At 41.8% G+C, this 15,340-nt stretch overlaps 1 protein-coding gene across 1 annotated transcript in view; it reads left to right on the forward strand.

Moving 5' to 3' along the window:
- Positions 1–837: 837 nt before the first annotated feature.
- KCNAB1 (potassium voltage-gated channel subfamily A regulatory beta subunit 1) overlaps positions 838–15,340 on the forward strand; it is a 364,151-nt gene continuing 349,648 nt past the window's right edge. The window contains exon 1 of the mRNA XM_084768649.1: positions 838–1,130. Within this exon, the coding sequence (XP_084624775.1) occupies positions 853–1,130 (278 nt within the window). The 5' untranslated portion in view covers positions 838–852. The remainder of the gene's footprint in view (positions 1,131–15,340) is intronic.

The raw sequence follows: 15,340 nt of genomic DNA on the forward strand, positions 1-15,340 counted from the left end.
ACTTACCATACACGGGCACAGGCACACCCAAACACCCATGCACACACACAGGCTCCTGTTCCTTTCTTCAACTCTGGCTGCAAATCCAATTATAAGATGTTTCTCATGCCTTCCATGTGTTATAAGAATCCAAAGGGTCAATTGTTGAAATCAGCTATGGTGGGCTTCCTGTTCTTACAGAAGGAATTAAAAAAACACTTCATAAATTACATGGTTCCACGACATTCAGAGAGCCTTCTGGTTCTAATGGAATGTGAACATTCCACTTTACAGATTAGCCAAAACGTTAGGTAACCTGTTTCATACATTAACTCTGTTTCTGTATTGCAGGAAATTCACATTAAAACTTTCAAAACTCTGAAAAGGGCAGATAAGCCTCAAGAGGGCTCCCTCTCTCTCTCTCTCTCTCTCTCTCTCTCTCTCTCTCTCTCTCTCTCTCTCTCCCAAATACAACTCTAATGTGTCGATAAAACATAATTTACCCAAATCTTACTGTCTAAAGTAAAAGTTACCATAGTTGAATGAACTCATACTCCTAGCTTATAGAGAATATAACAACATAAAATTTTAAATCACAAAGTTTTGGAGACTTGTTCTTGAATTTCCATATTCCAAGAAGTGACAGGTAATGACCGCCTTACCCCTCTGCCAGGAAACCTTAGAGGCAGATAGCCTTTCATCCCAAGTGCAGCAGGCTCAGTTACAGGTCTGTGGCAGGATAAGGTTAAGGTGGGTGGCGCAGGGGAGGGGGTGGGCAGAGCAGAGGAGGGAGGCTGAAGTAGAAATCAATTCAAATTACTTTGATGACAGTCGCTTAGCGTCTTCCCAGAAAGGCAGGCAGGGACTTCCAGGATGCTGGCAGCCCGCACAGGCGCTGCAGGGAGTCAGATCTCGGATGACAACAGCAAGTTCAGAAAGCAGTCTGGCCTTTCCTCAGGGGGGAAAGACAAGTCTCCCAAGAAAGCCCCCGAGAATGTCAAAGACAGCAGCAGCTCCAGCCCCTCGGGGCAAAGCCAGCTCAGGGCACGGCAGCTGGCCCTGCTGCGGGAAGTGGAGATGAACTGGTACCTGAAGCTCTGTGAGCTGTCGAGCGAGCATACTACTGCGCACACCACCGGGATGCCTCACAGGTGAGCCCGCTGCTGCGATGGGGGACTCCCGGGAGGGATTTGGAGAGCTGTGTGCTGAGTTTCTTCCCAGTCTGGGAAATCTTAGCAGCTGCTCTCATGGATGCTTGATCCTTGAGGACATGTACATCCGAAGGCAGAAACTTGGTGCAATAGGAACAAGGCTCTCTGGATTGAGACTCAGAAAACATCATTTGTAAAGCCAACAATGTGCTAATCGGAGGTTGTAGAAAAAAAATGTTCCTTCCCCCAAAGAACAAAATACTATGGCAGTCTACCTGCATTTCCTTTGCCTTGGGAAGTAGGACAAGAGAGCAGGGCTCTTTGCAGCTGTTTAGAAAGTGGATAGTTGAATAGGGGGAACTTGCTGGATTCAGGTGGTTCAAGACGGGTGCTGGCGAGCAGGTTGTACTGACAACTGTATACCTTGATAGTTTGGACTAATAACAGCATGAGAAAAAGGTGCTTTTTTAAAAGATGTAAGGCAATTTCCTGTTTTTCTTGGATTTTCTGTTCTTTCCTCGGCTTCACACTTCAGTAAGGAAAGATAGTTTCAGTAAACCCTCTGCAGCAAGGCAGCCCGGACTGAATAATGTCTGGAGTCCTGAAGCCCAAGTGTACTCATTTCCTATAATTTGTATTAAGAAACCTCTTAGGAAATAGAGATAAGTTTGCAAGTAAAGCTATTGTAAGATGAGCCTAGAATAGTTCTCATTAAAAAGTAATAAAAATTCATTAGAAAAAAAATCCTTAATGAAATACTTAAAATGTCTTTTGTTAAGACTACAACCCACTAAATCAAAACACCCAGCAGCATGCTTTTAGCACCTTCCAAGTTTGTATGTGTGGTGTGTGTGTGTGTGTGTGTGTGTGTGTGTGTGACTGTGTACCAGGCAGTGTATGTTGCATGTCTATGATAAGTATTGTCTACATGTGTGTATGTGATTATCTTTGCATATGTTGTGTGTATGTGATGTGTGTTTGTGGTGCGAGTGTGTTGGCATGTGTGCTGCATGCACATGAGTGTGCAGGTGTGGAGGGAAGCCAGAGCAGGACATCAGGTTGCTTCCTCTGTCACTCTCCTCCTTAGTTCACTGAGACAGGACCTCTCACTGTGCCAGCCGCTTGTCATTTTGACTAGGCTGACTGGCCAGGGAGCTGTGAGGATGTGCTTGTCTTGGCCCCACAATCATGAGGTTACAGGCATTCATGGCCCACTCAACATTTTACATGGGTGCTGGGGTTTGAACTCAGGTCTGAACACTTGCTGGGCCAATGCTCTTTTTTCCAGCTTCCATTGGTATATTTCTGATTCAAAAAAGGATACTCCAGGGCAATTTCTAAAGCAAGTGAATTAGAAAGTGCATATACCCTAGAAACTTGGATAACACAATTCAAAATGCCTCAACATACTTGCATCTCCCCCCTTTCAATGGCAATAATAAAATGCATGTTTCCAAATGTAAGTCACTATTGAAAAACTCAGCACTTACAATATTGGATGAGTCAGGCACAGTAGTACACTCCTGTCCTTCCAGCACTCAGGAAGGCAGGCAGATCTCTGTGGGTCTGAGGCCAGCCTGGTCTACAAAACGAGTCCAGGACAGCCAAGGCTACACAGAGAAACCCTGTCTCAAAAAACCAAAGGAAAAACCATAGAATGAAATAACTTTGAGAAATGTCTGGAGATTAGGCTTAGTGTTTACAGCCAGGGTGATTTGTCTGGTATCTTGTATAAATTTTGGTACCTGCACTTGGTGTGGGTGTCTCAAGGAAGGGACAGTCTCATTTAAGGAAGGCTTGAGGGAGCTGGCCCCACTAGAAATTCATCTCCTTACATAACCTGAATCCCAAATCATTATGTATCTCTTATGTCTATAAAGCTATTATTACAGCGCCTCGGGGGAGATAGGTGGCAAGGGAAATCCCAGATAATGGTTTCTTTCCCTAACATATATTTTGACTTACACTAAGCCTGCAACTTTCCATAGGGCAAATAATACAAGACCACAAAAAGTCCCTGCTGTCATCTGACACTGAAGAGGCAGTTACCAAGTCAGAGAGACACATCAGTTAAGACAATGAGGTTTAGTGAGAAATTTGCGGGAGAAAAATAAATCACTGCTCTTTACTGCTCTACTTAAATAATAACTGACCCTGTTGTCAGAAAAGCCTGGGTAAGACATGATTGGAAATTATTCTAATTTTCAGGGCAATGCCATTTAACCATTGGCTGGCACCTGCCGTGTGTGCCCTTGCTTAGTGAGTATTGAAAGAATCTTATCTACTGAACATCATCAGAACAGAAGATGCCCATCCATCCTTTATTTTGCAATATGATTGTTTCCAGGAAAAAAAAAAAACTAGTGTATGTAGTTGGCACGTAGTTCAATCCTAACCTGCTGAAGATCTCTGAGTTTGCATAGCTTAGAAGACCGAAGCCTCTCTTTGCCAGCTTCCTGCCTTTGTAAATGCCACTATGGGGAGCACCCAGTTCTGATGCGTGTCCTCAACAATGACTAATTAGGCAATATTTCACATTTGAATGCTCAGGTTGGAATTCAGATCCCCGAGTCACCCAAGTATTTTGATTAGCTGTCTGGAACCTACGGTAAGTTCTTATGGACTTGCAATGTGTTTTCCTCAAATAATTTGGCTCTCATGTGACATTTTCTCTTTAGACTGGTACGTAGATGATATAAATGTGCCTAGCCTTTAAATAAAATACTTGAGCTGTTTTGCCTCTGTGAGACATCGTGTATCAGGCCGAACTTGAAATGTGTTAAAGGGAACTTAAAGATGCTACATAATTGTCACTGAGGATTGGAGGACTTGGTGAAATAGTCACTGACACTGATTCACTTCCTGGGAGGACGGAGTTAAAATATTGCATAGCAAATTAATTCTAGCTCCTGTTGGATTGCTTCATACTCGGATCCAACAACAACCTATATTGTAAATGAACTGATTAGTGTTAGAAGTGGAAGCAGGGCTCATAACTATAACTATAATATAACTATAAGGACCAGGACAGGGAACACAGATGTAAGAGTAGCCCTGCTCCTTTTTCTGGGATGTATGTACATGAGGCCATGTAATACAACAATCTAATACAATTTGCTTAATATAGACCAGTTGTCCATTTCGGAGCTGCCTGATGACAGTGACACTGGGTGTGGCTCTTATCTGTGACAGCTCATGACTTGCCTACCAAAGGAGAATGGAACAGGGGCCAGAGTTCTGGAGTTAGAGCCAAAATGCCTCTTTTCCTCATTGCTGAGTAGGATACCAGTTGCTTTGGTTTGCTTGCTTGTTTGTTTATTTGTTTTCTGTCTATCTGACAAAAGCTTGAGTCATCTGGGAAGAGGGAACTTTAGGGCTTTGGGCACTGAGTGGGGCGTTTCCTCTTTAGTGATGGCTATGGGAGGGCCCGGCTCATGTGGGCCAACTGAGCACACCATGGGAAGAAGCCAGTAAGCCTCACTCCTGGTGGTTCTGCTTTAGTTCGCACCTCCAAGGTTGCTGCTTTGAGCTCCTGGCCTAGCTTCCCACAGGAATAGTTTCTGAGGTGAAGCTGTAAGTCAAACGAGTCCTTTTTGCCTCAAAATGATTTTAGTTGGTGTTTTGTCATAGCAATAGGGAAGGACACCATGTAGTTGTGAACATGACTTTAATTTTTTTTTTTTACTTATTGTTTCAAAAGAGAGCCAGGAGATAGTTCAGTTGACACAGTGTTTGACACAAGATCCTGAGAACCTGTGTTAGTCTCCCAAGCACAAACATAAGACTATGCTGAGGCAGAAGCACACTTCCTCAGCTCTGGACATGGGGGAGACAGGATAACTCCTGGCCCTTGCTGAACATCCAGCCTAGACAGTCAGTGAGGTCCAGATCCAGTCAGAGACTGTTTCAAAACCTAAGCATGGGGCTGAGCAGGTCACCCAGTGAAGAAAGGCACTTGCTTTACAAACACGAGGACTTGAGTCTGGTACCCAGCACTCATGTAAAAGTCTTCATGGCTGCACATGCATGTAATCCCAGTAGGGAGGTAGGATAGAGACAAAGAGGAACAAAGATGGGCAAATGCTGAAAGCTCACTGGCCAGCCAGGCTAGCCTAGTAAAAGTGAGATGCCAGTTCAATGAGAGGTGCTGTCTCAGAGCAACAAGATAGAAAATAATGCAGGGAAGGCACCCAACTTCCTGCTCCTTTTGCGCTCAAAGAAATAAAAACTCAGAAAGTTAATTAACTTACTTAACTATCTGTTGAAATACAAAACTCAATGGCTTCGTGGCCTGGCAAGATGGCTCAGTGGGTAAAGTTGTTTGCTGGTAAGACTGATGACCTGAGTTCAATCTCTGAGACCCACATGGAAAGAGTACTGATTTTGTAGGTTGCCTGATGACCACCACACATGTCAACACCCCCTCCTACCCCACACAATAAATGAATAAAAAGTAGAAAAGGGAAATATTGGGGGCAGAAGGGTTCAAGCAGATCGTAGAGTGATAAAGATGGAGAAGAGGACAGAGGAAGAGTTACAAAGAGTTAACTTTGCATTAAGAGTTAATCCAAAGTACTTATGCACAAGCTACACAGGAACCCATGATCTTGCAACTCCAGTAAAAGTATAATAAAGGGAATGATGGAACACGTGTGCTATGAAAGAATAGGAGGGGAATATGGGAAGCTAAAGATTTTGGGTAGAGATGTGTGGATGGGGCAGAGAGCTGAGGGAAAGGAAAAGGAAAAGAGAGAAAGAGTGTGGGTTAACCAAGACAAGATGTATTAAGAAGCCATATAGAACCCTACTAGTCTGGAAGCTAAGTAAAGATGTGTTTATTTGAAAGGAATCTGAACAGAGATATCTCATATTGGTGAAAAATGCTGGTCCCAGAGACATTATTAAATGAAAATTATAGTGTCAGGCACTGGTTACTCTGCTATGAGTCATTAGCCAGGAAGGCCTAGAGGCACCCCAAACAATATAGGCTATTCACATCACTTTTGGTTACCCACTGAATTAGATAGTATGACCCTATTGCTGAATACAGCACACACTTTGGTTGCACCACATAGATATTAATCTTGAACTAACTAGGAAACTCTTGGCTTGCTGGCTAACTTTCATAGTGCTGGAAGGTGCTATTTTCTGTTAGGGGAGAAAAGACATCAGAGTTCTTTTTATTGGCTCCTGCATATTACTGATCTATCCTCATGATGTGCCCACTACCCAAAGTGAAAAGCTGCAGTGCACGGTGTGATGGTTTGAGTGAGAATGATTCCATAAGCTCATACATTTGAATACTTGGTCCCCAGTTGGTGGAACTGTTTGGGAAGGACTAGGAGGTGTGGCCTTGTTGGAGGAGTTGTGTCACTGGCGTAAGCTTTAACATTTCAAAAGACCCATGCCATTCTGAGCCTAGTTTTCTCTGCCTCTGGCTTTTGGATCAAGATATAAGCTCTTAGCTGTTTCTGCCATGTCCTTGCTCCAGCATCACGGACTGTAACCCTTTGAAACTATAAGCCTCAAAAGAAATGTGTTTTGCATATGTGTGGGTGGGGGGGCTTGGTCATGGAGTTTTGTCATAGCAATAGAACAGTAACTAAGACAAGGAGCAACTAACTGTCCTCTTGATTAGATTTTAGGCCTGCTGCACAGGAGGAAAACATGGTCAAAATCCATGGCTATGCCAACCACAGGCCCTAGGGGAGAATTTATTGATGTTGTTTTTCTAAATGGTTGCATTATTAAGCTGCCTTCAAAATGCTTGTTTTTATATGTCATGGTTTGCTTCCTGTTGCTTTAATAAAACACCAACCAAAAGCAAGTTGGAGAGGAAAAGTCTATTTGCCTTACAGGTTGAAGTTTATCATCAAGAAATGGCCAAAACAAGAGGCAGGAACCTGAGGCAAGAACCGAAGGAGAGGCCACAGGGGAATGCTGCTTACAAGCTTGTTCCTTGAGCTCACTTTCATCTACCTTTCTTATGTCTCTCAGGACCATCAGCTAATGGTGGTTCCATCCACAATAGCTTGGGCCCGCCCATATCTATCATTAATCAAGGAAATGCCCCCAGAGACTTGCCCATGGGCCAATCTAATTGAGGCTTTTCTCAGCTGACATTTCTTCTTCAGATGACTCTAAATTGGATCAAGTTGACAAAAACTAAGTAGCATCCTACGCATAGATTTGTACTGTCCCCAGCCTTTGTCATAGAAGTTTCTTATTGCAATGGGCAGTGGGTCAACACAGAGACCCATGACCATGGAATGTGCAGAGAATGAGGGACTGTGAGTGCTCAGCTGCAGGTAAGACCTCTATATCAACTTTCCCCATTATCACTCACCACCAAGGCTCAAGGAACATCCCAGAAGTGGAGGCAGAAGGAATGTAAGATGCAGAGAACTGGGAGGGGCTTTATGAAAAGCTGTCCTATGGCTATGATATGGTTGCTACACATATAAAGCCACAACACAAGACCTGCAAAGATCAAGCCATCATGGAGGGACAAAGTGACTCTCAGGCCCAAACTGAAAAGCCAATGGATGTTGACGGCTGATGGGAGAGGAAGAGTCACTTTTATTTAAGACTGTTGCCACCATTGGGCTCCCCATGGCCATTACATGACTCCCCCACCTTGTGTGCTTATGGACAGCACTAATTGGGCACGGAGACAAAACTAACTAAATAACTTTTAAAAGGAAGTCATGAACTTGGGAGTGTCCTGGAGGGACTTAGAGGAAAGTGGGTAGGGGTGAGTATGATCAAGATGCATTGTTTACACATACAAAATTTTCAAGGGATAAATTTAAGATATCATTCGTTTGAAAAGAAGATGATGGCCATTGTAAGCTAGTATGGTAAGACAAGTGAATTAAAACGCGAATGATTTGCAAGAAGAATGCGTATTGTTTTCATACTTTGTTTGCTCAGAACTGAGAAGTAACCCATATTATGTGTCATCTATGTGGCTAAGGCTTACAAAGACTACTAAGAGTGAGTGACTCGAAGGGTTTCTGGCAAGAATGTGTGTTTCACCCAGTACCTGAGTGCTTCACACCCTGTTCTGTATAATTAAGATTCCTTCAGCTATTGAGGGGAGTACCATCCTCCTGAGCAAAAGGGAATTGGGGTTAGACTATGAAGAGGCTTTAAATACCAGCAGTATTAACATTCCAAGCCAGATCATCCTGAACCTATTGGGAAGTACTGGAGATGTTCAGCATTCACCACAGAATCATGTGGGTGAAAATTTAGTTATAGCATTCTGATAGAGATTTCACCTTATGAACTCATATTCCTTATGATCTAGGGCAGCAGTTGACTGAGCTGCATCCTAATGTTGCTCTCCCTGTCATCAGAACCACAGGAATCCCCAGAATTTGTTCATTTCTATAGGTTTCCAGAAGGCTGGGCATGGTTCTTAGCACAGGAAGGTTCTCAGGGAAAGTTTTGATAGACTCAGTTCCTGCCAGCAGAGCAAGAATTGATCCCAGAGCTTAGAAGTCTCCTTTGTGAATGATGTGAGATTATGAAAGAAAGCTGTTCAAGAAAATAATCTCAAGTGTCATTCATGAGATCAGTGAATGACATTGATTGAGCATTTTGTCTATACATGGTAACACAAAGATGAATTACTACAAAATCTACATGTACACAAGAGAAATAACATGTATACTTAAGTCAGAAATACTATAGAAAAGAAGGTCATAGAATTAAGCCGAAGGATATGTGTCCCTCGCAGGAGTGACCGGATCTGGATTTGAGGCATGTGCACAGCTTGAACAGTAGTAGGTGATGAGTATCAAACACAGGTGTTGGCTTTGGCAATGTAAAGTAAGTGGTAAGAGATTTGAAATCTTTTCTAAGTGCTATGAGTCAAATGTCCGCTTGCCACATCCTTTCTCTATCAACAGTGGCTAGATCGCTTTGGATTTGGAATAGGAGGTCCTGGATTTAAATGCCGGCAGTGGTTCTGGATATGTAATTGGATGTGAGGTCATGTTTGAGGTTCTTGCTTCTTGCTGCACACATGTTTAGCAAACAGCTGGATTGGTAGTAGCCTTATTCTTAATAGCCAGATCATGGAAACAGCCTAAGTGTCCCTCAGTAGAAGAATGGATAGAGAAACTGTGGTACATTTACACTATGGAATACTACTCAGCTATTAAAAACAAGGATTTCCTAAATTTTGTGGGCAAATGGATTGAACTAGAAATGATCATAATGAGTGAGTTAACCCAGAAGCAGAAAGAATCAAATGGTATATACTCACTTATATCAGTATACTAGCCCAAGGGGCATGTCCCATGAAAGTCTTCACTTAACAGGAAGCTGGGACAGAGGGGAGGACATCCTATTGGGACTCTAGATGACAGAAGCATGGGAGAATGGCAAAGTAGAAGGATCCAGAGGGTCCTAGAAACCTACAAGAAGAACATTATGATAGGCAGAGTTGGGCCCAGGGGTCCCACTCAAACTATGGCACCAGCCAAAGACAATACAGGCCTAAACTTCAAACCCCTACCCAGATCTAGCCAATGGACAGGACATTCTTCACAGTTGAGTGGAGAGTGGGGTATGACTTTCACACGTACTCTGGTGGCTCATATTTGATTACGTCTCCTGGATGGGGAGACCTGGTGGCACTCAGAGGAAAGATAGCAGGCTACCAAGAAGAGACTTGACACCCCTCAGTCACAGTCATAGGGGAGGGGAGTAAGGGGAAAATGGGAGGGAGGGAGGAATGGGAGGATACAAGGGATGGGATAACAATTGAGATGTAATATGAATAAATTAATAAAAAAGCTAAACAAAGAGCAATCACTCACATGGACATTCAGAGGACTGTATCAATGGAGTGCACTATGAACTTCATTTTCTCTTCAGGTTTTTTTCTACATTATTTTTTTTCCTATCAAAGATTCTATCTGGAGGCACTGGCATGTCTGTCCTGTTAGATGAATATTGAATTCAGTTACATTAATTGCATTTGAGGCAATGCTTTGCTAGGTCTATCTTATTTGGGCTTTCCAGTGTTCGTCACTAAGTGACGTGCACAAGAAGGGTAGATGGAAACACCCACCCTGGCCTTTCCAGTTCTTGCCACTAAGCAACGCCACCAATGTCTTGCCAGAAACTTCCTGTTGGCTTCTGTGCTTTTGCTTCATTGCAGGACAGGGACTGTGGAATACTTACTTACTTTCCTTTGGAGATGATAGCTGAAGCCAAACTCCTTCAAGAACAGCTTTTCAGATATAGCAAATGCTATCAGGTGTTAATCTTCGAGGCTTAAAGAAGAATTTCCACTCTATGTTAAGAGAAAGTGACAGTTTTATGTGTGCAAGCACACGTATTATACTCCAAATTCAAGAGGAACCCTGCCAAATACTTCTTTAGTTGTCAGAGTTTAAACTGGGCTTCTGTCCAGACTTGTGGCTCTGCTTCCTTACTGAGGAAGGGCTCCTGAGGCTGACTACAGGGCTGTACACAAATACTTTCTATCTAATGAAACCATCGATCAGCCATTAAATCGTAAAGCTACACCTAGCAGCTAAAGCTTGATTCATTAGTGTCCTGATATAGAATGATTGTTTTTCTAGTCCAGTTATAAATCTGAAGGTCCATTTGGATGGGACCTGAGGTAAAAGCTCTGTCGTCTTTATCTTTTGTTTTCTTAGATGATGTGAGCATTGGCATCAATCGATCAGACAGAAGAGAGAAAGGAAAGAAGATCCCATGGAGGGTGCTGGGCCAGTAAATGGTATTTGTGAGGAAAAGTTACAGGAAGCAGAATTCAGTCACATGACCACACTTAACTGAATGGAATGCTGGGACTTGTAGTCTAAATGAATGCTTAGGAAGAAAGAGAAATGCACATGTTGCAGGTAGCCAGCCATTCTCTACCGCAGGGCAGTGGTTCAAGCAAGCAGCATGGATTTTGCAATTCCCTTTAACAAGAAGAGATCTCTCCTACCCTTTAGTTTTAACAATGTTCCTTCCCTTCAAAGCCTGATCCTTTGACCTGACCTTTCCTTGGGCACAGGATGAGTCGATCTCTTTGGGCTTCCCTGCTTGGATTTCAATTTTCTTGTTTCACTGAGAAGGCTGATGACACTTCAGAAAACTGTAGAAGGTGATCTGATACTAGGCTAGCAGGGACATGGGACACTGATGAAGTAAACATCTCTCCATGTCCATCCCGGAACAGTCGGCTCTCCGTTCCATACAGCCCTAAGCATCACTTGCGGGTTGCTGAGCTCCCCGCAGAGCATGTTCTCTTCCTCCTCTTTTGCGTTGTGAGAGATCATCTTGGCAGTGAAGCAGCAGCTCCCTCCTTTCCATGACAACAGCCACAGCCTCTGGCGCCAGACGCGCAGGCTGGCATCTCACGAGACAGGATCAGGCCCACGGAAACAGAAGTCAGGTAGCATGGAGCACGGGCCCAGAGCCAGGCGACCTCTTGATTCAGTCTGTTATTTCAGAATCATCAAGGCGTGTGCTTCTAAGGGAAGCGTCTTGGTTAGTATGGCCACTCAAATGACACCCATTGTGTGTTTTTCCCCTGCAGGATGTTTGATGGCTTCCAGACAGTCAGTTGCCAGAAGCGGAGTACAGTGTGGGTTTGCATGTGATACCCTTTAGTAAAATTGTATATCCTTAAGGACATCAGTCATTTCTTCTCTGTGTTAGTACTGTCAATCAATGAGTGTGTGTGTGTGTGTGTGTGTGTGTGTGTGTGTGTGTGTGTGTGTGTGTGTTTACAGAATGGTGAGGACTCTGAGAATAATTAAGACAATCTTAGTTTATGTTTAAGAGACCTTGTTTCAGTACAAATATCCCTCATTTAAAATTATATACTTAAAAAAAAAACAAGGCCCAAAGTACATCTTATAGCTTACTACTCACATTTCATTTGATAGCAGTGAGTGTTCAAGTATGAAATAAACTGTACAAAAGAGCTGTTAAGTTATGCAATTTCCTCTAGGGCTAAGTAGCTGTTAAGCAGCATAAACAATCCACAAGCAAGATGTGCTACAAGACCAGCTCCGTCTGCAAGCTTAATCATCTGAATGATGAGACTCTCCAAATAACAGTTACTTGGGAAGCAAAAAATTAAGTGAATAAATCCATTTGCGGTATTGTACATCCCAGATGGTGAATTATCCAAAAGAAATGGAGGAAAAACATTCAGTTTACTTGTGTTTTAAAGCATATTTTCAACTAAATACATTTCCTATGATATTTGTCTTCAGAACTAATAAAAATAAATAAATAAGTAAATAAATGTACTTTCCAGGATGTTTTTCATTTATTATATATTATATTTATTATATTTATATTATATATTGTATTTTTATATATTTAATATATATTATATATTAATTAAATATTTAAATAAAAGTAAAAATAATTTCTAGTAATCAAACTAGAAGACTAATTCACTAAAAAGTTCAACATTATCATGATCTAGTTTTAGAAACACAAGGGTTTTTTAGGAAGGCCTCTTGCCCAAACAACCTTACGGTGTTTTCAGTAATGTAAGTCTATAGTAGTAAATGGTTGTGATTTTGAAAGTGTCAAGGGAGTTCTGTAGAAATATAAAGTGAAGGGTACATGGTGGGCAGAAAATATGAGGAGAAATAACATGCAAAATGCACCATTGTACAATTTTAACAGGATTGCACAGGGTTTTATGAGAATGCAAACCAATGAGAGACAGGTAGGATGATTATTGAAAGAGAAATTCTAAGAGCAAAATTAACCTTCTGAGGCTATACCACCAAATTAATGCTAGCTGGAAAAAAGCTTGGTAGGATGGCTGGGTGATACTTCTAAAAAAGAGAAAACAAAGCTCTGTTCATCTGACATTGGAATATAATAAAACTTCCATCAAAGCTGTTTTCCCAATAACTGAAACTTAAAGTACTAAGGCTTTAGTGTAATTATTAAACTTGAAGAAATAATTTGCCTATTCTAGTTTACCATAGCAGTTGATAACTATTGTACTATGCTAAAATGTCGCCTGTTATGGAAGAAGGGGCAAAGAGGTTATAAGAGCCATGAGGTTCATAAAGATTTCTGTGGAAAATTGTTTTCTAGACATGGCATGGTGACATGTTCATGGACCCATTATAGCTGTGGTTAGCTGCCCAAGCCATGCACAAGTCTGTGCCCTCAACATCTCACCATAGAGGTGAAAGGGGCTCATGTGACCTAACTCCTCCAGAGGGAATATTCATAGTTGATGAAGGCTGGAGGAAGAGGTGTCACTTTTGTTAGTGGTGTCACCGCTGATAAGTTACCATGCTCCAGTGAATCACCTCCCACCCTGCTCATGAAGGTACCTCTATTTAAACTCAGTCACACAGAGAGGGAGAGAGAGAGAGAGACAGAGACAGAGACACAGAGACACAGAGACATAGAGACACAGAGACACAGAGACACAGAGACAGAGGACGGAGGAGGAGACTCATTAAGAAAACAGTTTCAGCAGTAGGCAGCAGTTAAGACAGGTGCTAGGGGCTGAGAACGCCTAAGAGTTCACTACATACATGATGAAACTGGCAAAGGATAAAACAAGTATGCTTTTTAAAAGGCAAAGTGACAACCTACAGGATGTGCGAAAGTGTTAGAACATTATACACGTTAAGAGTTTAATATTAAAATTATGTAAAGAAGTCTGATAGTTCAACAAGAAAAAAAGCACAGAGATTACGAAGTGCTTAAGCACTCTTCTTTAAAGGCTATTCAAAACAAGAAAGAAAGAAAAAAAGAAAAGCCATTTGCTTCAGTCATAATTAGGGGAGTGACAATGCAAACCTAAGTAATGTATCCTTTGCTCACCCTTGAAGTCCACCCCATACAAAGAGCTGCTGCCATAGATGTCTAGGGATTCAAAACCTTGTACAAAGCTAGAATGTAAAATCGTTCCTTTCTCATGAAAAACATCTTGATAGTTTGTCAAAAGTTAAATGTGGAAGTCTCATATGATCCTGTAATTCCACTCCTAGATATGTTCTAAAAACACTTTAATTTTATTTTATTGATGGTTTCAGGGTTTTGTACATATGTATACTGTATGTTGAACATATTATCCCTCGTGTCTTGCTTAGTCTCCTTAAACAGTTTTGTTTCTACTTCCATGTCATTTTATGTATCTTATATCTTTCTTTCTGTGATTTGGTTAACTTTCTTAGTATGAGGATCTCAAGTAGCATCCTGAAAACTACAACGCTTCAGTTTTTTTAATGGCTGAAAAGGATTCCCTTTTGCTTGTGTAACATATTTTACTTACTAATTCCTCTGATGCTGACTCCTTTGGTTGGTTCCACAACTTATCTATTGTGAATAGGGTCGCAGTAAACCTTTGTGTCACAGTAGCTACACGATCACACATTTCCTGGCAAGACTGTTCAAAATAGCTATTAGGTGAAAAAAAAAATCCCCGTGTTCCTCAGTGAGGACTAGGTGGCCAAATTGTGATGGTGATGGGTACACACAGTGGAATGTTATCCAGGGACATAGATGAGAGACTTGGTAGTAACATGGGTGGACCACCAGAACATCAGGCTAAGTGAAAGAAACCAGATGCAAATTGGCATACCATGCATGATTCTATTTGGGTAAAATACCAAAAGCAAGTGAATCTATCTTGGCACACTGCAGACTGGGAGCATATTCTGGAGTTGAGGGAGTAGACGGAAGAAATTGATTATTGCCTGTGACACTTTACTTCAGACAAATGGAGGAGTTTCACTGAAAGAGAAGTGGCCACAGAGCATTACCAATGCTCTACTGCTGCTAAATCATTTGCTTTAAGACTCTGTGTTTCATGTTAGATGGTTTTTATTTTAATAAATTAATTAAAGAAAATGAAATGTCCCCTGGGATTGTTAAGCTGGATGGGCTATGCCTTGGAAATCAGTAGAAGTGTTTGTTACTTGAATTTTAATTGGGGTTTCTGCATTCTATCCCCCACTCTTCTATAGTCTTGTGTTGATGTTGACTTTCTTACAGCTTTCAGCATATGCTTGGCTCTAATTGCTCTTTTCACCTAATTTTTCATCTTCACTTGGAAGAGGAATAAGAAACAAGTAAGACCTCACTCATGCTTAACTTATGATAAAGAAAGATCACTTGGCCAGGCATAGTGGCACACACCTTTAATCCCAGTTCTTGGGAGGCAGAAGTAGGCAAATCTCTGAGTT

This window comes from Acomys minous, assembly GCF_964271855.1.
Source record: "Acomys minous genome assembly, chromosome: 19".
NCBI lineage: Eukaryota > Metazoa > Chordata > Mammalia > Rodentia > Muridae > Acomys > Acomys minous.